The 23,480-nt window shown below is 40.5% G+C and overlaps 1 protein-coding gene across 1 annotated transcript in view; it reads left to right on the top strand.

The window, feature by feature from the left end:
• SCN11A (sodium voltage-gated channel alpha subunit 11) overlaps positions 1–23,480 on the top strand; it is a 66,883-nt gene that overhangs the window by 31,572 nt on the left and 11,831 nt on the right. Inside the window, exons 13-23 of the mRNA XM_011355179.1 lie at positions 1,554–1,561; positions 1,620–1,958; positions 3,478–3,909; positions 6,749–6,859; positions 7,525–7,639; positions 9,635–9,789; positions 13,082–13,255; positions 17,492–17,593; positions 18,051–18,323; positions 18,981–19,034; positions 21,131–21,272. Of these exons, the coding sequence (XP_011353481.1) occupies positions 1,554–1,561; positions 1,620–1,958; positions 3,478–3,909; positions 6,749–6,859; positions 7,525–7,639; positions 9,635–9,789; positions 13,082–13,255; positions 17,492–17,593; positions 18,051–18,323; positions 18,981–19,034; positions 21,131–21,272 (1,905 nt within the window). The remainder of the gene's footprint in view (positions 1–1,553; positions 1,562–1,619; positions 1,959–3,477; positions 3,910–6,748; positions 6,860–7,524; positions 7,640–9,634; positions 9,790–13,081; positions 13,256–17,491; positions 17,594–18,050; positions 18,324–18,980; positions 19,035–21,130; positions 21,273–23,480) is intronic.

Raw genomic sequence — 23,480 nt, 5'->3', positions numbered from 1 at the left:
CTGAGCCAGGCACCATCACCTCTGGGCTCACCAAGGTGGTTTAGACTCCAGATCCCAGGAAGGGATGGGTGCTGCCAGCAGATGCTGTCTCACAAGTCCCTCCTCACTGCTATCAGTGCCTCGTTCCTGTTCTGTAGGCTTTGCCCTCCATCCACTAACCATTGCGGGCATTCTCACAACATTTGCAGAGTACCTGATATGAGCTGACACAAGGGAAAGCTCAGAGATGAGGAAAGCACTGTTTTCAAGGAATTTGCAGTTCACAAGACAGAACCAGAAATGACCACAAGGCAAAGTAAAGTGTGACCAAGCCCACGAGAGGTGTAGATAAGAAGCTATAGAGAAATCACATCTGAGAGGGGAATTAGGAAACCACAAAAGATGGCCTTTTGTCCTTTTTCAAATATTAATTTGACATGGATAGGATTTCTAAGCCTATAGAGTAAGACATTTGATTCAGTTACCTAAGTAAACATTTTATACTTGGGATATGTTAGGAGATCATACTGCTCAAAGCGAGGCATTGTTAAGCTGCTCTCCTAAAGTTTTATTGGTACTCAAGTGAGCAAAATTACATTACTTTACTATTGTTTAGGCTTATTTTGGCCACGCACTGAAGCAAGAAACTCTGTGGCATTGTCTGCATATGCGACTAAAACCACAATTTCTCCTAGCTCCACTCTGAGTAGACAGTGATGGTCCTTCTCTTGGGACATAAGACTTACTGACCTGCAATATTTCCACCCCTAAATAGTTGATAACTGAACAACATTGTACCTTGGAGTTAAACCATTGGTTTACATTGAAAGTTACTATAAGAAATAACCTATAAAACTGGTTTCTGTGTTTTCTCTAATGCTTTTGTCTCTTGAAATGTCTGTAGGTTTCCATGGAAAAAAATGTCTCTTTTTGTGAGTAGCTGTTTGCCTTTTCTCTCCTGGTTACAAAACATATGACACTCATTGTCATAAATTTTAGATTCAGACTCGCAACCTAAGTTATATAATGCAGGAATTAGCAAACATTTTCTGTAAAAGGCCAGATGGTAAATATTTTCAGCCTTACAGGTCATATGGTCTCTGTTGAACCATTCAACTTTGTCATCGTAGCACAAATGTAGCCATAGACATTCAAGAACAAATGAGTGTGACTTTATGAAGGTGGAAATTTGAACTTCAGACAATTTTAATGTGTAATAAAATATCCTTCTCTTGATTATTACATTTAAAAATGTAAAAAGCATTCTTACTTCTGAGGCCATACAAAAATGGTCAATGGGATGGATTTGGCTCTCAAGCCCAAGTTTTTAACTCCTGGTATATATTTTATGTAATAAACCTGTATGCTCAATTCCATCATCACGATCCCAAAGTTTTTATCATTGAAATATAATTAGAACAAAATATTTCCATTTTTAAAACCAAAAAATAGATATAGATGAGTATCAGATTGGGACATGGAGTTGGTAACTATGCTCAGGATGGATTTGGCCTTGAAAAGATGTTTGAAAACCATTAACGCTGTGTTTTGGGAATATATCATTTGTTTTACAGGCGAACAGGTAGAGTTTGTCCTTAACTGGCTTTTCTTCTGTTTTTGTTCATTGTCTGTTTCTACAGCTAAGAGTCTTCAAGTTAGCCAAATCGTGGCCAACTTTAAACACACTGATTAAGATCATCGGCCACTCCGTTGGAGCCCTGGGAAACCTGACCGTGGTCCTGGCCATTGTGGTCTTTATTTTCTCAGTAGTCGGCATGCAGATGTTCGGCTCTAAATTCAATTCCGAAAAGTGTCCACGGCGCTGGCACATGGGGGACTTTTATCACTCTTTTCTGGTGGTGTTCCGCATCCTCTGTGGGGAATGGATCGAAAACATGTGGGAGTGTATGCAAAACGTCGATAACGCACAGCTGTGCATTGTTGTCTTTCTGTTGATCATGGTGATAGGAAAGCTCGTGGTGAGTGTCTCAGACTTTAAAAGAAATCTGTGGACTAGACAAATGTATTGGCTTCTTTTGAAACACTTCACTAGTGAAATTCTTATTCTAAGTATAATAAGTTTAATGTTATATGATATTAATAATTTGTGTTTGAATTTGGTGTTCATGTTGACTGATGCCCCAATAGCTATTCTGCTCCGGGTAATTATTATAAAATCGTCATATTTTCTTTGCTAATAATTGGCTGAGATAGGAGTTTGTGACTTAATTTGGTCAATAAGATGTAAAGGGATGTCCATGAGGAAGGTTCCTTATTCTAAAAAGAAGAAGGGATGAGGGGAGAAAAGGCCCTTTTACTCCCTCTAGGCCATTTTATGACTGACTCCTGGCAGAACCACAAACATTGTGCAACTGTGAGTAAAATCAGCCTAAGACAAAGCTAGCACTGAGGAAGGTAGAGTGAAAAGGTGGAACAAGCCTATCTTCATTTCATAACTGGTTCCCTGTTTTATTTTCAAATTTCTGGTTATGTTACATTTTCTTATTAAGCTGTCTTGAGCCTGTTACTTGCAGCTGGAACCATGGGTATTTATGGAGAGGCTAATTAGGCATACACCAGTGGGGGTCTGAAGGGACAGGAGACATGCAGGGATGCCTGAGCACACAGGATGTTCAGAATCGGATTGGGGCTGTGGTGCAAACATAATTAGGTGCCTGCACACGATAGTTTTATCTTAAGTACTTAATAAGTAGTGTAGCTAGATAGTAAGTGATACAGAAGATCAGAAGAGCAGGGTATCACCAGTGGGAGTAGGAAGGGAGCATTAAGAAAGGATTTGTGTAACGTATGGTACTTGAGAATGGTATTTTTGAGCTGGCGAGAACCACAAAAAGGAGTTTGAAGAGATAAAGAAGATGAATTAGGGGTATTTAAGTGTAGGCAAAAATCCTAAGTAGAAAGCTGTTTAGATGATCTGAATTTAAAGTGATATGTGCTTCAGTAGAAGAGCTGGAGATTTGAGTCTGACCCCTCTGGCTCTGCCCCAACACCTCAGTGCAGATCGAGCAGCGGGACCTGAAGATCTTGCTTAAAGTACAGCATCTCTCAAATTGTGTAAACAGGAGAGGACCCCACAGTGGTCTAAGCATCAGTCTCATATCCCTGTGGGCAATTCCAGCAAAAATCCAAGCTCATGATTCTGTCCAATTCCCCAAGAATATACACTTCTGATTTTGCCACATGGTTATACCATTCTGCTCTACCCTAGCCAGACTCTACATATTGCTTATATGCAGATAAACTAGATTTTAGCTGTTTGTACCCTTTCGCTTCCTTTTTTTTTTTTTTTTGTCTTATGCTATTTCTATTACTCCTTAATTGTCTCTCCTTTTACTTATTTTATAGATGAACTTTCTTGAGAAATAGAAGGAGAGAACTCTCATTTGATTTTGTTTGGGGTCTTGGTGAATAGTTGTTCTGGAAACCTACCGTATCCTTTCCTTTGCTAAATTTTTCATTCTCCATGCCCCTCCCCAGGTACTCAACCTCTTCATTGCCTTGCTGCTCAATTCCTTTAGCAATGAGGAGAGAGATGGGAACTCAGAAGGAGAGGCCAAGAAAACCAAAGTCCAGTTAGCCTTGGATCGGTTCCACCGGGCTTTTTGTTTTATGCTACATACTCTTGAGCATTTCTGTTGCAAGCGGTACAGGAGGCAAAACTTACCAAAGCAGAAAGAGGTGGCAGGAGGCTCTTCTGCAGAGAGCAAAGATGTCATTCCCCTGGTCACAGAAGTGAAAAAAGGCCCAGAGACCTGGGAGGAGTTCAGTGTCCTAACTTCTGCACCAAAGACCTTGGTTGTCGGGCATGATTGGACTTGGTTGGCCCCACTCGCCGAGGAAGAAGATGACATTGAATCTCCTGAGGAAGATAACGCACAGCCTGTCACACAACCTGAGGCTGGAAAACAGGTATGAAAGGTTCGCACATAGACTTAGGGGTTGAACCGAGCTACAGTTGCCATGGGGCACTGGTTGCTTCATGCAGGAATAATAAGGGTATAAAATGTGGCCACTCCTCAGTACCCATGTGCTCATCCCAGGGCTTGTCCTAATCATGGTCTTGTACATATGGTACAGATGGGATGTGTCAGAGGAGTTCAGAGGGGGCAAGATCAGTGTGGGCTGGGGCAATGGGAATCAGATGCCTTTGGTTGAGCCCTAAAATAATTTGGATTGAATGTAAGATGAGGAAAGGGAGTGTAGAAAGTGAAGTGAATAGCGTAGAAAGAGAGACAGTGGTAGGAACAACCTCAGTCTCTGTAGGGATCAGCTGAGGGTCATGCTTGAGGAGTGGTGGGAGACGAGGGTTGTCAATTCCTATTACACGTATGTTGCACTTCTGTAGTTGCCCCACAGGTCTTGGGTCCCCCCCGCCTCATATTTTTTTCTCTTTGCTTTTCAGTTTTGGAGGTTTCTATTGAGATATCCTCAAGCTCAGAGAGTCTTTCCTCAGCTGTGCCCAGTGTACTAATAAGCGCGTCAATGGCATTCTTCATTTCTGTTACGATGTTTTTGATTTCTAACATTTCCTTTTTATTCTCTGTTGGACTTTCCATCTCTCTGCTTAAATGGCTGTCTACTTTATTCAGTAGAGCCATTAGCATTTTAATCATAGTTGTTTTAAATTCCTGGTCTGTTAATTCCAACATCTCTGCCATGTTGAATCTGGTTCTGATGCTTGCTCTGTCTCTTCAAACTGTGTTTTTTGCCTTTTAGTATGCCTTGTAATGATTTCTTCATAGTTGGAAATGATGGGCTGGGTAGACGGAACTGCTATAAATTGGTCTTTAGGAATGTATTGGTAAAGCGTGTGTGGGGGGGGAAATGGAAAGATTCTATGAAAGAACGAGGGGGAGAGGGAAGAGTTCACAAATATGTAGAAATTAAATAAAACATTCTTAAATAACCAACAAGTCAAAGAATAAGTCACACACAAAAAATATTTTTAAAAAGGTTGGATTGAAAAAGGGAGCCCAATATCTTGGCTCCATTCACCAGGAATTTAGCCTTTTCAACTCAGTGTTGGAGGGAATAAATCAAAGCTCATGACCTGCACCTCCTGGTGACATGCATATCCTTTGATTGAAAGCTGAGGGTAGAGGGAGCCCCATCTTTTTGGTCTCATCTACCTAGGGTAGCGCTTCCATCAAACTGATGTGGGGGGCTAGGGAAGGAGAGAGCAAGTCATGACTCAGCTTCCATGGACTCCTGCTATTATTACTGAATTTTGTAGATTTTCGTGAATGAATATTTCTTCATTTGCTGTATACCCATAAGACAATTTCCAGAGACTTTAAATGATTTTTAAAAAATATTTTCACCACTTATGCTTATTTCCCTGGGGACCATGTCCACAGAGCTCCTTATGCTGACATCCAGGAAGTGAAACTCTCTCTATATTTTTATTAAGTCCTAACTTAGAAGTTTTAAAGATACTTTCAGATTATTATGTAACTTTTTTTTTTCTTGAGTAAATCTCAGTAGTTAATTTTGGAGGGACTACTTATTTTGTGTTTGTCTTCTTATATATTTTGGAGTGTTAGTTTGAAAACTCACCTTTGGTGGGAAGATCTGTCACTCTTTGCAGGCTAAGTTCTGTGGTGTCTTCAATGGACCGTTCTAAGGCATCCATTTCAGAACCAAGTCTTATATTGCCAACTTGGAATTCTTGTCAAGTAGTGATACTAGGCCTATTGCCCATTCAGTCACTGAGCCAGTGGGTACCTTTGCCCAGGTCCTATTTCTGTGGTTGTTTTTCCTCCTGCCTCCCTAGTTATGCAACTTTGTATAATCATAATTCTACACATTGGCCACAGCTCATATTGGCTTTCTCTCTTAAGTGCAAGAAATTCAACTCAGTCGAACGTTTCAAGCCCTGGACATAGCTGTGATTCCCTTCCTCACATGGGGTACTTTTAGTCATCATTAACTTCTGTGTGCTTGAAATTGTTACTACTTTATATTTCTGTTCTGCTCCTGGTCCATAAGTATATTTACCTATGGGGTGTGTGTGTGTGTGTGTGTGTGTGTGTGTGTGTGTATGTTTGTGTGTTGTGTGTTATTGCATATATTGAAAGGGAGAAATATTCTTACATTGTGACCTTACAGTATCAGATTTGCAGGAATCTTCACATAGATTTTCAGATAAAACCCTCACTAAAGTGTGACGTCACACATCCTTTTTGGATAGTCCTGTAAGTCATCAGATAAAATTTATTTTTTATTTTTATGTAGTGATGTCATTTCATATTTTTCTTATGCCTTTTGGTTTTCTGTTTTGCTAAACAGAAAAGGATGAAAAAAATATTTTCCAAATTTTTTTTAACAATTTTACTCATCTATTTATATATCTAAATTACAGTTTTTATTTTTACTATATTCTGGCATTGTATTAATTTTACAGAGAAAGCTAATTATACCTTTACCATTTATTAAATAATTTAATATTTAGCCATTGAATTGAAAAGACACAGTAAGTCTTACCTCTAAATTCTTTGGTGAATTTTGTCCTAGAACCATATTATTTTGATTACATGACCTCTGAGTAAATTTTGTTATCTGTTTCCTATAGTAATTTCCCCAGATTCATTTTATGTGAGTTTCTCTAGAAGCAGTTTTAAAAAGTAAAAAGAAAAGAAATAATGTCACAATTTTCTTGACAAACAAAACCAAATATAATTCAAACTCATTTTGTCTCAAGTGAGATGTCCAGGGAATATTAATTCTATTCTGAGCTTCTCTGTATCAGGCCCATGAGCTCCATCAGGAAGCCAAGTCCAGCAGCCCAAGAGTTCAGAATGTGGAAATTGATGTGTTCTCAGAAGACGATGCTTATCTGTCAGTACAGAATCCCCGAAAGGTAATTTTCCCAGAGTGTTCCCAGAAAAATATCAATATTAGTGCAGTGAAACTTCTGAAATCACATCTTAAGCAAAGGTCTAGGCCAGGGTTTCTCAGCCTCTCCACTATGACAATTGGGGCAGGATAATTCTTTGTTGTGGTGGGCTGTACTGTGTACTGTAGGATTTTTAGCAGCATCTTTGGCCTCTACTCACTAGACGCCAGTAGCATTACTCAGTTGTGAAAATCAAAAATGTCTCTACATATGCCAACATATTTCCTGGAGGGCAAAATGATTAAGAACTACTGGCGTAGGCCTATTATTTTAGGAGTCGGGATAGCTGAAAAGTCTAATCTCAGTAAGGTAGCTTTTCTCCTCATCACCTGATTCCCTAGTTGGAGTTAGGCAGCTGATCAGGGGTATAATTGGTAGGGAGGAAAATGTTGAGATACTGTGTCTTCACATGGGGAGAACAATTGGAGAATTCTCCCCTGAAGTCAGGGCTGGTCAGAGTATTTAGAAAGGGACCAACAAGAGGGACGCTTTCTTAATGCTCCTCATACTTACAAGCCTTTGCCTAGTTAGCTTAATACCTCAAAGGTCACAGAGTGAGGTATAGGTACAACCATGGTGAGAGAGGGTGTTGGTCAGTGATTCTTCCTTTCCTTTGTTCTGATGTGCAGAAGTCTGATGCTATCAGTGTATTCTCAGAATGTAGCACCATCGATCTGCAAGATCCCTTTAGGCGGGTACCTGAAATGGTTCTCCAGAAGGAGCCAGAGAGATGTTTGCCCAAAGGTAAGTGGCAATATTCCTGCATCCAGTTCACAGAATGTTTGGATGAGATTCTGCTATTCTTTAAAGCTCTGTGGTTTTGATAGATGCCTTCTTTCTACTTCTACTAGAAACAGAAGCATAGATTCTTGGGGCCATTTTCAGGTCCAGGTGGGGGAATTTCAGGACATTCTTGATTCAGGTAGGCTCAACTTACACAGACCAACAACCAAGGTAGAAATTTCCAGGAAACTTTCCTAGAAAGCCCACAGGCCAATAAATCTGCCACTTTGTATAGTTCCCAGTACATCAATTGTCAGGATATAATCAAGGTCACATACCAAGAGAACTTGACTATAAGTTTAGGGTTGACTAGAGCTCCTGCCAGGCCTTCAATTCATCCCTCAAGAGTCTTCTCTAGAAGCAGGGTAGCACTGTAGTTAAGAACTTCATCTCTGGAGCCAGACTGCCTGAGCTCAAATTCTGGCCTCTCATTACTAGCTTGTAGCTTGCTCGATTTCCTTAGCCAATCCGTATCTTGTTTTTAAAATAAGTATAATAATAATTCCTGCTGCAAAGGGTCATTTGGGGTACGAAATGAATGAGCGTAAGTCACTTAGAAGAGTGTCTGGCACATAATAAGCAATCAATAAATGTAGCATTTCCTGATTCCTTGAGTGGATATAGTGGTTCTTTCTTATGTGCTTTCATTATTTTCTGTATTCATTATGGGAAATTTATTCATGTCTGTCTTCCCCATGAGGTTTTTAAAAACAAAGGTAGTGACTTAATCAATATTATATCGCTTGTGTGCGAATAGAACCTGGCCCAGATAATGGGCTCAACAAATGCTGATAAATACATAAATAAGTAACTTAACAAATGAATAAATAAATCTAAAAAATTTTTAATTTATTCATAAGTTTGAGACTAGACTGCACTCAGAAAGAATGGATTTTAAACTCATTCCAGGTTGTTTGACAGCCCTAAAGCTGCCCATGGAGTCAGAGGTCAGGCTAGGGATAAATTACCCTTCTCTTGACTTACATTTAGACCGGTCCTTGAGGTGCGTACAGGATGTCAGCAGTGCATATGGAGAAGAAAGTGGGGTTTCTAGAAGAAAAGAATAGTGCAATAAAAGAAACAGATTTTTAGGAAAATTAATTTATTAATGTTCTGAAAGAGGGAGGGAGGTGAGGGGCAGAGTGAGGTGACCTCACAGTGGCTCTAGGAAGATAATGAGAAAAGGAGTGGAATGTTGTAATCACCATGAAGTAAGCAACCACAGAATGGGAGGAGGTGAGGAGGAGAGAAGTTGAAGAGGGTGATGCGATTCATGCTGAAGCCTTGTGTGTGTTGAGACCAAATGCTTAGCTCTTTGTAAGCATCTTGACAGTTGATCACATTCTTTCCTGTATGGTTTGGGTGGTTGACAAAACCCATGCTCATTCTTTGCAGTCCTTAGGACACTATTTACTATTGCCAAAAACATTGCTGCGTAACAAGCAACTACAAAACCTCAGTAGCATACAATAATAAACATGTGTCTGCATGGTTCATCTTATCTAGGCTGGTTGTTGTCTCTGCTGATCTTGGCTGGCTTTGTTCAAGTGAATGGTATTGACTGGGAGACAGTTGAGCTAGCTTGGGCTTAACTGTGCAACTTGGCTCTGTGCAACATGTCTGTCCTCTTCCCATGGAACCAATGGGCTGACCTGAATACATCTTTTTTAATGGAGAGGGCGCAGGAGAGCACGTGGTAACATGCAAGGCCTCTCAGGGCCTAGGCTCAGAGTGGCACATTGTGACTTCTACTCTGCTCTATTGGCCAAATCAAGTCACATGGCTGAGCCCAGATTCAGGGAGTTGGAAAAAGACTCCACCTCTTTAGTGGGAGGAATTGCAAAGTCACATGGCAAGGGGCATGTGTACGGGGAGGGGTGAAGAGTTGGGCTTTTAAGGCAGTTTACTACAGACACTATTGATACAGACACTTACTGCGATGCTCATTCCTTGCAGGCCTGGGTTGCTGCTTCCCATGCTGTACTGTGAACAAGAGAAAGTCCCCCTGGATCATTTGGTGGAAACTGCGGAAAACCTGCTACCAAATAGTGAAACACAGCTGGTTTGAGAGCTTTATTATCTTTGTGATTCTGCTGAGCAGTGGGGCACTGGTAAATTATCATGTCTTGTGGGACATTAGAGAGCAAAGCAGCTGGGGTTGTTGCACTCTGACTTCACCCCTCATGGGGCTATGAACATGGGGCAAATAGGCAGAAGTGGCATCTTTGCCGGGTCCCCCTAAGAGGGGTGAGACTTTGCATAAGAACTTCTGGAGTCGTGCTCCAAGTGCGAAATCCCCAAGCCAAAAGTGCTTTACCTTTGGGGAAGCATAAACCAAACCAGCACTCCTAAGTGGCTGTTGGAGTCTTGCCTTTGACTGCAACTTTTTCCATTATTCTTGGAGGATTTCTAGACATTTTCACTGTATCCTACCTGTTTCCTCCTCCAGACAGCAGTGCTCCTACCCTCTCTTTTCCTGAAGACCGTAATTCTGCTTTCTAAAAGGTAAAATGATAGGAGGAGAAGGCTATAGGGACCAGATTAGGATATAAAAAGTTGCCTTTCATCACTCAGGATCCCTTGAGAGGAGAGACAAAGAGATACTGCATTATATGCATGACAGATCCTTCCAAATCCGGGTGTGGTATGTCTCACTGGGGTTTGGACTGAATCTGTCAACCTACCTAGCGATATAGTCATAAACTCTTTCTTGCCCTCTCTCCTTGCCTTTTGGTCTTTCATGCCCCCTCTTCACCTCGCCCTTGGGCAATAGTATCTTCTCTCTTATCACCTACATGTCTATCTGTCTGTCATCTGTCTGTCTGTCTCTCTTTCCCCGCCTTCCCCCATTTAAAATGGCGATAATATAGAACTAAATTTTCTTATTATTTGTTATATCAAGTGAATGGAGCCCCGGGTTCCTCCTTATTGATTTAGAGTCACAGAATATTTCACAATAAGTTGCTAGCAAATAGAAGGGACAAGGAAATGTCTTACTTCGTCACCCCTGCCTTTCTGGTTAGTGCTTTACACCTGTGTGATCCCTAGGTGAAAGATGAGGAACACATGTGACCAACAGACATCCTCATTTATCTATTTACTGAAATGTAAATTATTCCTCAAAGAAAAAAAAGCACATTTCTCTAAAACTATCCCAGAGCATGTCCTTGATTAATTTATATTGTTAATCCTTTGGTTCTCGGTAGTCTTTGAATGATTACATTCTTGCTGGCCTTCTACTCTTATTCAAGCGGTAGGGTTCTAACATTTACACCACAAATGGTGACTGTCATCTACCAAGCCCTGTGCTAGTCAGTGGGAAAGCATTGGCATTGTCACAGGCCACAGACAAATACCTCATGGCACCATGTGGGAAAACTTACAATCAGAGAAATAGCAGAGGGCACACAATCCTCCTAGTTCTCATCCACCTCCAGATGAGGCAAGGGTAGGCTGGGCAGAGCAAGACTGAACATACAATGCAGAGGGTTCCAGGAGAGGGACCCAAGCCCTGTTTCACTATCCATATTTGTAGTGAGACAGAGAAAAGAAACATCTAGCCCCTTACCACTGTATGTGGTGCATGGACAAGCAGCCTTAGTATCACCTGGAAGCTGGTTAAAAATGCAGAATCTTGGGCCCAGACCTGCTGAATCTGAATCTAGGTGATTTGGGTCTCATCAGAGTTTGAGAAGCTCTGCTCTAGGAAACTATGTAATTATAGGAGCTTCCTGGAGCAGCAAATGGTCTCATTATAATGTGGGAGCCTCCAAAGCACAGTTGCTAATATCAGCTTGCTCTTCCACTAAGCCAACTCAGACCTGCTGAGCCAGCTTGTTGCTAAGCTTCCAAAATGAGAAAATGAGCTTCCGAAGCCATTCAGGTTTGTTTCTCCTTAAGAGACAAGCACACGGGCAAGTGTCTGACTTCCAGAAGCTTGAGTCTAGTAGAAAAGACAGATGGAGTCCTGGCAATTTTAGACCAGAGCCATAGTGATACACTTAGAGAACCAGTGGGTGACATGGGGGCCATGTAGGATAGCAGCTAACCCAGTCTTGATGGAAGAAGGACAATTTCCTATAGAAAATATCAGCTAATCTGAGATTTAAGGACTGATGAGGAGCCAGTGGGACAGAGGCAGAGATGGAGGGCCTTCTCCTGCCAAAAGCCCATTTGGAAGTTGGAAGTGAGGCTTTTACTCTTTTGCATTCTTTTGGCCTAGAACCAGGGGGCTGTGAGACTCCCTTAGTCCCCAGCAACAAGGCTGATTTCTTTCTTGCCTTCAGTGTTTGTTCAAATGTCTTGGTGGGTTAAGTGCCAAGTCATTTAGTCCTTTCTTTCATCCTCAGTAACTCTGTAAAGGCCAAAAGGACAGCATGTACCCTAGTTATTTAGATCCTGAAAAATCACACATACACTTTGCATGAAGGAAATGTTCATATGTAGCATGAAAAAGCTAGGATATCTTGTTTTTGTAGTCGCACTTAATGAATGTTTAATATTTGAAATAATTTACACTGGGAGCTCTAGCTCAGAGTTGCCCAAACTTTTGTGTCATGGTACACATACAAAATCTGTAGGAAACACTGGAGTAAATGGATAAGGCTGTTCGTGGTAGAAGATGATGGGCCTCAGAGTGGGCAGGATCTAGAATGTAGACTAGGATGTTTGGACTTGATGTTATAAGCACTGGAGAGCCACAGAATAGGGCCACTAAGGTACCTAAGAGGTACCCAACTTTTCTAGAACTACTCAGTGGCATATACCATCACTAAGGTACCTAAGAGGTACATAAGGTAGTGAGGCTTATGTACCTAAGAGGTACATAAGGTACCTCAGAGTGGGCAGGATCTAGAATGTAGACTAGGGTGTTTGGACTTGATGTTATAAGCACTGGAGAGCCACAAAATAGGGCCACTAAGGTACCTAAGAGGTACCCAACTTTTCCAGAACTACTCAGTGGCATATACCATCACTAAGGTACCTAAGAGGTACATAAGGTAGTAAGGTACCTCTTAGGTACCTTAGTGATGGTATATGCCACTGAGTAGTTCTAGAAAAGTTGGCAAGCTATTGTTGACAAGAGTTGAAAAGATTAAGAAGACCAGGAAATGGAGCGATGATTCTTAGGAAGATGTTTTTATATTCCAGGGGCCAGTGATGATAGCCTGAAAACATAGTAGCTCTGGAAGTCTAGAAATAGGATTTTTCTTCTTTCACCTTTACTTAAGGAATTGATTCCACTGGAAAAAAAAAATCAGTCTTTACTACCTTATGAGCAAAACTTTATCACCAAGAGAGATACTAGTTTATTCAAATAAGGAAGAAAAATAATAAGTAAAGTCAGCAAGAAGTTCTGCATAAATATTCAACCTGGCCTATGGCTATGCTTTATCGTTTTAGGTGTTCGAAGATGTTAACCTTCACAAACAACCCAATATCCAAGCATTACTTAATTGTACTGACAATATTTTCACATTCATTTTTATCATGGAGATGGGTCTGAAATGGGTGGCCTTTGGATTTTGGAAGTATTTCACCAGCGCCTGGTGCTGGCTCGATTTCATCATCGTGATTGTAAGTTTACCATCTCTGTGTCCCATGCAAGCAGGGGAGAGGGTGGAAATGAGGGAAGAAATCATGTAGGAGCTGCTTTTCCTGTGTGCCTCTCCAAAATATTTTCTTCATAGTATTTGTAAGTAATTGTCGTCTATCTGTCAGTAGTCCTGCCTTTCCTGAGTCTCATCTATCATACGCTTTTCATGACTTCTCAAAGCAGGTCAGCAGCCAACAGACTAGGCTGGTCTCCATCTTGATTGCCAAGCAACAAAAAAGGATTATTCACATACATTCCTTCATTTAATCTGCACAACAGTGTTCCAAGTTAAGCAGAGTTATGTGTCACCTACCAAATTATAGACAAGGAAACCTGAAGCTCAGAGGATTATGCTTCCTCTCTTTTAGTTATCACAGCTACTCTTAGTGGTAGGGATACTATTATTTTTCCCATATAGATAGGAGGAAACTAACTCATAGAGAGGCTAAGAAACATATTCAAGATTGCTCAGCTAGAAGTAGTGAAGGTGAAGACTTGAACCTAGTAAGTCTCACTCCAAAGCCCTTGATGTTAACATCTACATCCTTTCTATCATGAGCTAATTAGATTTTTGTCCACCCAATTTAAAGAGGTAGTTATGACGATGCTTAAGCCTAAGTCATGTGGCTGGCTCACCCCACTGGCAAACCATAATTTTGTTGGTGGACACAAGTAGGTCATGTGGTTCAGGCATTTTAGAAAGGACTCAATGCCATAGGAGCTCCGACAAGAGCACCTACGTGTTTGTCACGTGGATGCCTGTCGTTTTCCAGAGCACAAATCACTCTGCACCCATTATCTTATCAAATTTTAGTGAAGAATCCCTAAGATGGTGGACAGATTATTTTATCTCCATTCTAGGGACCTGGAGTTTACTGGCCTAAACTTAGAAGACTGGTCCTAAAGCAACTTTGTCTGCTCTCTTTCTGTGACACCTTAGGCAAAGCGCTTAAGGTTTTGACATTTCACTTGGATAAAAATGAGTGTGGACTAGAAATTGTCCCAATTTGACCAGACACAAAGTGGGAAACAAATCTGACTATAACCATTTAAAATATCAAAACAGTAGTCCAGTACCACACTGTTGAAAAAAGGCACCAGGACCAGATGGTTTTACAGACAAGTTTTGCCAAACTTCCAAGGAGCAGTGCTATAAACTGAATGTTTGTGTCTCCTCTCTCCAAAATTCATACGCTGAAAGCTAATCTTCAAAGTGTTGGTATTTGGGGCTTTGGGGAGGTGGTTAGGGTATGCGGGCAGAGCCCTCAAGAATGGGATTAGTGATCTTATAGAAGAGACCCTACAGAGCTTCCTCACCCCTTCTTGCCATATGAAGAAGATAAAGCAAGAAGACAGCTGTCTATGAACCAAGAAGTTGGCCCTCAATCAGACACTGACTCTGCTGGTGACTTGATCTTGGATTTCCCAGCCTCCAGACTGTGAGAAATAAATTTCTGATATTTATAAGCCATTCAGGCAAAGGTATTCTGTTAATACGGCCTGAACTGAGATAAGCAGTTGACCCCTACCTATTCATGTTGTTACAAAGAATAGAAAAAGAGGGGAGGCTTACAGACTTATTTAATGAGACAAGTATAACCTTGATAACAAAATGAGTAGAACAAAAATGAGTAGAACAAGAAAAGAAAAAGTCTTATAAACATGTATCTTTATAAATCCCAGGGAAAGCATTCGATAATAGTGTGGCCCACTATTACTGTTATTAGCCTTAGTTTCATACAGACCAAGGTATGAATCCCACGTCCACCTGAAACAAGTTCCTGACCTTCTGAGCTTCAGGTTTCCTTGTCTGTAATGTGGTAGGTGACATATATAATGCCGCTTAATTCAGAGCGTTACTGTGCAAATTAAATGAGAGAATTCTGTGAATAATCCTTTTATGTTGCTTGTTAAGATTATATAAAATGATCTTTATAATTTTGGAATAGAATATGCAAATGCAACTAGGAAAACTATATATGAATTCAACTATATCAAAATGTAAAACTTCGATTTTTCTATTCAGTAATAACATAATTAGTTAAAGACAGTCTGGAGACAGCATTTGCCATATATATAACTGATAATAATTATCCACGGTATATAAAAACTCCCTGCAGATCAACAGGGAAAAGACAACCCAATGTATGAATGGGAGAAGGGTGCAAACAGGCAATTCACAGAAAGAACTTGAGTTGCTAGTAAATGTTTGAAAAACATACCTTATATCACCCGTTAGCACAGAAGTGCATATTAAAATGAAAAACTTTTTGTTTGTCAGATTGACAAAAATCTTAAAGTTGGATAATATCTGATATTGAGAAGGGTATAGAAAAATGGAATCTCTAATCACGGTTAACAATTTAATTGGTAACAGTCATTTTGGGGAAAGTGGTTCCCTATTAAGTAATATTATAAGTGAGTCCAATTTGCAGTCCAAAAATACCACTTCTAGTTACCCATCTAAGGAAAACTCTTGTGTGTATACCCAGGAAAAATGTACACATCTGTCCAGTTCGTTGTTCATAATAGCAAAGAAATGGAAATAACTTAGATATTCACGAAGGGGGGATGGATCTATAAAATATGAATATTTATATTCTGTAATATTCCACAGCAGTTAAAAGGACCAAACGGTAAGAATAAATATCAACATGATGAATCTCCAAAACATAGTGCAGAGTGATGAATGCCAGTTAGGTAGAAAAAAAGTAAGATAAACTAGCAGACTTCCTACACTGCAGAATGCTACAGAGTGAGAAAGAATGTGGGTGTTTTCGTGCCTGCAAGTGTCATCGATGCCTCCCAATTTGATGGAACAGAGACTAGGGGTGAGGTTCCAGGTGAAAAGGTGTACAGCGTCCATCGAGGCACACTTACTTCTTCCCCACCAACGACGATTATTCGGGAAAGCCAAAGAGCTGCTCAGCTTTGCCATCCTTTACCCTCTGGCTACAAACAAGGTAGAAGTATTTGTGGAAAAGCTGCTGTCCCAACAGGCAATGCTATTATGAACCAAAGAACAAACAAAAGCCTATTTTTAAAAAACCACTATAAATAAAGCCATTTTGAATTGATGGTGTTTTTTTGTTTGTTTGTTTGTTTTAAGAAATTGATTACAGATTTTAAAATCTGGTTCCTCTTTTATATTAACTCACTCATATCTCTCAGTTTGCAGATATTTTACTACTGCAATGAGGTTGGTAGGTTAGCGGGGTCTGTTTTTAGATGTTAGTGAACTTCGACATCATCAGGAGCGTCATAATTCGCTTCCTGCTCTGCTGAGCAGCAACCCTTCAGAGCTGCACCTCGGGAGGCTCTGCTTAATCAGTAAGAACGGCTGCAGATCTGCAAAGAGTTGTCTTCAACTTCAGCTCAGCAAATTCGTTAAGTTTTAATTTAAAGTATTTATAGAGCTTTCCAGTCCTCAGTCCTGTCCTATTAGAAAGAAGTGTATTGGGAGAAAAAAAATTTAATTTAATTTTCCAAACAGGAGGTATTTGACTGAGGGGAAATATTAGCGAACAAATAATTTATTATTTCTTCATAAACTTGTATTTTGACATCATTTCAAAATTGCAGAAATGTTGCAAGAAATACTGTAAAGAACCGCTTTGTACTCTTTCCCCAGATTTACCAATTATTAACATTTCACCCCATCTGCTTTGTTGTTTTCTCTTTCTTTTTTTTTCTCAACTGCTCGAAACTAAGTTGCAGGCATGATGTCCTTTACCCTTTAACATTTTATTTCCTAAGAACAAGGATATGGCCTCACACAGTCACAGTACAATTACCAAAGTTAGGAAATTTAACCTGATCCAAAACTAGAACCCACATCCATTTTCAAATTTTGTCAGTTGTCACAACAAAGTCCTTAATGGCTAATTCTCTCTACCCACCTACCACCATCTTCCCCTTCCCCCACCCCAATTCAGTATCCAGTTTAGGACCCCACACATATCATTGACATGTCTTTTTTTTTTTTTTTTTAATTTTTAATTCACAACAGTTTCTTGCGATATATAACGCATCATTCTCCCCTACATGGACTGTAGCTTTGTCAGACAAGGGGCACAAGGGCCTTTCCACCTGTCCTCCCCCTTCCGGGAAGGCCTTGCTGGTTTCTGTGTCTGGATAATCCACTTTGCCTCTCAACCTCCACTGGCTTCTCTGGGCACCCGGTCAGGTATGCTACCTGTGACTTCTATTCCCACCAGGTGTCTGTGCTCAATCTCATCGACTTAAAGGTCTTGAAGTCCCTCCGGACTCTACGGGCACTGAGGCCCCTGCGGGCACTGTCCCAGTTTGAAGGAATGAAGGTACATTCTTTGGGTGGTTGGCAGGAAGGTCGGCTAGCAGAGGATGGCGGAGCTTTTCTCCCTGGGCTGGGCTTCCCTTAAATTGCCCAGCTCTTCCCGGACTCCTTTCTAGAATTTGAGAGATGGAGAAAAGTCTACAATATCGTCTCCATCCTAAAAGAGCTTCTGTGTCAGCCAAGATGGGTTTTGGCTTCCCTTCAGTCCTAGGGTGGGTGTCTCATAAGTCTCTAATGCCATCATTAGAGGACACTTCTCGAGTGATCCTCAATAGTGACAGAAAGGACCCATTACCTGTGGAGCTGAGAGCAGGACTTGTCATAGGGTGCTGGGTAGGGTGGAGAGGAAAGACGGAGCTCTGACAGATCCAGCCCCACACATCGGGCCTGTCCTGGGAGGATCAAGAGCTTGGTGAGTCTCACACATCTATTATGTTTCTCTTCTGCTTTGTTTCCTTAAGGTGGTAGTTAATGCTCTCATTGGTGCCATACCTGCCATTCTGAATGTTTTGCTTGTCTGCCTCATTTTCTGGCTCATATTTTGTATCCTGGGAGTAAACTTGTTTTCTGGAAAGTTTGGAAGGTGCACTAATGTAACAGAGAACTCGAGCTTGGTCATAGATCCCAACCTTGTTGCAAACCTAAGTCAGTGCGAAAGTAGAAATTTCACCTGGGTCAACCTGAAAGTCAACTTTGACAACGTGGGAATGGCTTACCTCGCCCTGCTGCAGGTGGTAAGTGCTGTTGGCATGCTTTCCACTCCGAGGAGAGACATAAATTCTTTCTCAGCTATAAAAATATAGTGAGAATAGAACCAAATTCTAGTTCCTTTTGTGGGAGCCAGTGCTCTCTGGAATTGCTCCCCACTGAGCATCTCCAACTTTATCATGTACTGAGCCTCAGCCTCAAGTGATACCCCGAAAGGGTCTGTCTTTCTCACCCTATTTTGTCTGGTACCTTGTCCTCCAGAGCTCTAATCAGAGAGGAGTGGAGCCTCAGATGCCAAGCCACACTCTCAGTAACAGTTCCCTGTTGGGAGTCAGTCCCAGGTCAAGCTGCAGTTGGCAGGTCTTGGACAGACTACAGACAGAATAGCATCAGGAGAGGGCCTTAACCAGGCTCTTTCTAGCCGTTGGTCCATAGCTTCTCTAGCAATTTTTAAGAAATTTATTTTGTTTTTTAACTTTTTATCTTGTGCAAATGAAGAAGGAAAAAACCCCAAGACATCCATCCTTGAATTCCCTTCTACTATTCTTTTATTTGGACATTCTGTCCTGGAAGGGTGGGACGTCATCTTACATCTGCGCACTGGCCTTGCTTGCTTTTGCATGGCACCTGTCTGTTGGTGGCAAGTCTATAATTGTGTTCATATTTCTCTGCTTTTGTTGCAGGCGACGTTTAAGGGCTGGATGGATATTATGTATGCAGCTGTTGATTCCAACGAGGTGAGCTTGAGTCACCATGTTCTAAGGTGCTAGGTCAAATCAGGAACTACATGTACAGCCAGCCTCCTGCTTTGCATTTCCAGTGGCCAGCATTCTTTGCTTTGTTTTCCTTAGGACAAATACTATGAAATAGGGATAAAAGGGCTCTTATTCATCCTCCCATTAGTATTACACCTTAGGATGCTCCAAAGTCCAGTCCTTTTTGTCCATAGTGACCAAAGAGAAACCACTCACGGGGGAGATGGAGCCAGAATCAACAACAAAATCACAGGATGCCTTGATTTTTCTCTCTCACCTTTTCTCCAAATGGGTGGGTAGGCAGAAGCCATTTTTCAAAGAATAATTCCTCTTGGCTGTGGGAAAACCTTACGATTGAACTAGGTCTGAACAAGAGAGACCTTTCCATGGCTCCAGGCTCCCAAGAGACTAATGGGGTTTTTGGTGATCATCACCTGTTACATTCTAGTTAAATAAAAGTGGTCATGGATTCCCAAAGTTAGAATACTCAGTCATTTCTATTTCCCAGTCAGAAGATTGAGGAATAGAAAGGAAGAGTGTTGCCCAAAGCTATAGTGTGAGCAAATGGATGAATCAGGAATGGAACCAGCATTGTTTATTTTTTCCGATCATCACATATGTTTATGTTCTGTTTGAGGGTCTTCAGAGCGGATGCCTGGCACATAGCAGGTGTTTCATACATGGGAGTTGGTAGTAGCAGTAGAGGTAGTGTGAGTAGTGTTCTAATAGCAGTAGAGGCAATTTATAACAAAGAAAATATTTTAAAATATTAATATGCTATTTTTTTTGTCTGAGTATATGACTTTCACCCTACTTTACCTTGGACATCCATCTGTCTTAAGGTGGATTTGGGGGGTAAGGAGGAAATCTTATGCAGATGTATGATAGAATAGGTGTGTGATTTACATGTATGTGTTTCTACATATCATTCACATGCTGGTTAGAGGTATGTGGAGGGGTGCCTGTCCTGATGTTGGCCCTGGCCTCCAGGTGATGCCCCGAAAGGGTCTGTCCCTCTCACCCTATCCTGTCTGGTTCCTTGTCCTCCAGACCTCCAATCAGAGAGGAGTGGAGCCTCGGATGCCAAGCCACGCCCTTAGTAACAGCTCCCTGTTTGAAGTCAGTCCCAGGTCTAGCTTGTGTGTGCTAGCTTCTAGCATGATGGCCCTTATCTGTGTAGTCACAGAGCATACTGCCGGTCTCAAATACTGAAGTTACAGCTGATTAAACCATGGGCCTTTCTCCCTTCTCAACAACTCTTGGCCTCAAATACTAACTCTCTGCCCTATCCTCCACATAGTCCCTGGCCCAGCATTACATTCCCATTTCTTGCTATGAAGTCCACTATGGCAAGCCCATGCCTACCAATCCCATGTCCAGATCACATGGAGAATTCAAAAAGATTCGAGAGACCTCTCTGCCCAATTATGCTACTCAGACTCTAATGCTTTTGGTCACACCTTGAGCTGGGGGAGCTTGGTTGTAGTCCATTTGTGTTTATTCTGGAGCTTGATTATTCATTCATTCATTCATTCATTCATTCATTCATATATTAATTCAATGTATGCTACATGTCACAAGGTATACTAGGCACCAAGGATTCAAGAGTGGTAGGACACAAGCACAGACTAAATACACCTGGGCTCTGTGTGACAGATGTCTTCATTCATCGAGTGTTGGTAGTCAGTCGCCTCTGCCTGAGGTGAACATGCCCCTCCTTTGGTGGCCTCACCTGCAGTCTGGCTCTCTCCAATTATGCATCCATATAGAAATCCTCGAGATCTTTTCAGAGACACATGTGATCACGCCACTCCCCTCTCTTGCAACCTTCAATGATTCTGTATTGCCTAAAAGAAAAAAAGCCTAATTCTTCTGCCACACTCCCTCCCCACTGCATGGTACCCCACAGGGGTTGGGGAAACTGAAAGAGGGGATCCCTGTGGGCACCACACTGTCTGGAGGAGGCTGAGGAGTCAATGCTGCTGCTGAGGTACATGTGGTCTTCTAGATAAGGCAGTTACTATGTCTTATATTTTTGTCCAGTAATTGTTCTCTTCTCCCATTTAAAAAATTCTTAGAAGGAAGACCAGCCAGTTTTTGAGAGGAACAAATACATGTACCTTTACTTCGTAGTTTTTATTATCTTTGGCTCATTCTTCACTCTGAATCTCTTTATTGGTGTTATTATCGATAACTTCAACCAACAGCAGAAAAAGATAAGTATCGGGGTTCTCCCAATTTGGTATTTTACCTCTCTTCTCCAAAGCGCTAGGTTGAAACATAATTCTGGTCTAGATTGTTGTGCAAAGCAGCCTTTATCATCTGCATTAGAACAAAGAGGGAACCACCTGGAGAAGATAATTGAAGATGTGGCTGCAAAGGGACTGAAAACAGCTGGATTTTATTAAATCATTGTTTTTTCTCTCCATTTTACCCTCTTATGCAAAGGACATTATCGAACCCTAGTAAAAAAGCAACTACTAGGATTAGTATTTATGAAACTATAGTTATATTTTAATAACCTTTCAAATGTACTTTGTTATCCAGGATAAAAAGAGCAAACTCTCTTCTTTCAGCAAACTTGTGTCCTGGCTCCCAACACCCAAGTCTTAGCAAATTTATTCACCTTACTTGGAAAGAATATGGTTGGGGAAGAGGCAGATGTTTTTAGGGAGATTTTTTTCCCCATGCATTGAAGTAAACAGATGTTTATTTTTCTGATTCTATTATCCATAGTAAATGTGGAAAATAAAGGAAGATAAAAAGAAAATTTAAATCACCCATAAAATGACAACCAAATGATAACCATTTGGAATTAAGCCTCATCATTTTGGTACAATCCCTTCCAGTTACTTTCAAACTAAATATGTATATCATTTTACACAATTGAGATTGCATGATATTTTTAATTTTCTAGCTTCTCTTCCTTCATATTAGTTATGAGCCCATATGTCATGAAATCATCTTTGTTGTAAGAATTTTCAGGGCTGAATTACATTCCATATTATGGATAGATCATAATTTATCTTAATTATTCTCCCCCTTTTCTGGACATTTAGGTCATTTTTAAATTTCTTTTTCTTCTAAAACTATCACAAATGTTCTTGAAATTCTCTCTGTGTATCTCTGGTTATTTCCTCAGGATAAGTTCTTAGAATTCAAGGCTTTAAAGATATATTGTCAAATTACCTTTCAGAAATATTGTGCTGGGGACCCTTCTTTTGCAAGATATGAAAATGCCTCTTTGTTCTTTTCTCAGCATTCTGTTTATTTTTATATTTTAAAAAATCTTTTCTAACTTGATGGGTAAAAGTGTTATTTCATTGTTTTATATTCATTTATTTGATCGTTTGTGAGGTTACACATGGTTTCACAGGATGAAAGTCTTTGTCACTTTTTAAAATTGAGATTGTCATCTTTTTCGTATGTTTTTATGTAGTAAGGTCAATTTGTGACTTGCTTCCGGTGTTTCCATAATGATGTTTCTGACTTACAGACATTTAGCATTTTTATGGAATCAAACTCTCAAATGTTTCCTTTTTTGACTTCTCTTGCATTTATTAACTAAAGGCATATCTTAGTTCTAAAACCAGGTAACTAAATATTCACCTTTGGTTTTCCTGACATTTTTTTGTAGCTCTTTTTAATTTTCCCATTGAGCTCTTTTAAACCGTCCAAACTGTATCTTGTTACTGGTGAGCCTTCCTAGGGTTCTACTGGGGGAGTCAGCCATTGTCCTTACACAACTGTATTGCTGCTGTCACTTGAGAGTGTGCTATGCGGAGTCACCTCTGTAATATGCAGCCTGATTGCAATCAATACCTGTAATTTGGATGTCAGGCCTTGTGATTTTAGATTTCAGCTTACATTAGAGATCACTGTTTTGATCAGTCTGTAGCAGTTTTGCTTTGTTTTACTTTTCATTATAGGAAATTTCAAACATGCACAAGAGTAGACTAAAACGAACCCAAAATACCCGTCACCTATCAAAGCACTTATCGATTTAAGAACATCTTTATGTCATCTATGCTCTCACCCAGTCCTGACACTGGATTTTTTTTTATAGAGCAAATCACAGGCATCATATCATTTCATCCACAAATATTTGAGAATATATCTGTTTTTAAGCATAACTACAATTCTCTTATTACACTTATAAAGTTTAATATGAATTCTTTACCTTTGTCAGATACCGAGTCCATGTTCAAATTTACTCCAGTCTTTCATTTTCTTAAAATATTTATTCATTTAGTTATTGATTGATTACTTGGTATTAAAGTTTGTTTCTTTTCAAATCGGTATTCAAGTAAGATCCTCCCATTTGACAGCTTCCTTGCTCTCTGGAATGGTGAGCTGTTTCAGGCCTATGTCAGATCCTTCCTGCCCCAGATCCGAAATCAGCCATCTCTCTAAGGAGTGCTAGTTTTG

The sequence above is a fragment of the Pteropus vampyrus genome, unplaced genomic scaffold (genome assembly GCF_000151845.1).
Source record: "Pteropus vampyrus isolate Shadow unplaced genomic scaffold, Pvam_2.0 Scaffold1, whole genome shotgun sequence".
In the NCBI taxonomy this organism is placed as follows: domain Eukaryota; kingdom Metazoa; phylum Chordata; class Mammalia; order Chiroptera; family Pteropodidae; genus Pteropus; species Pteropus vampyrus.
The sequence above is the reverse complement of the archived record's forward strand: the minus strand, read 5'-3'. Positions and strand labels throughout refer to the sequence as shown.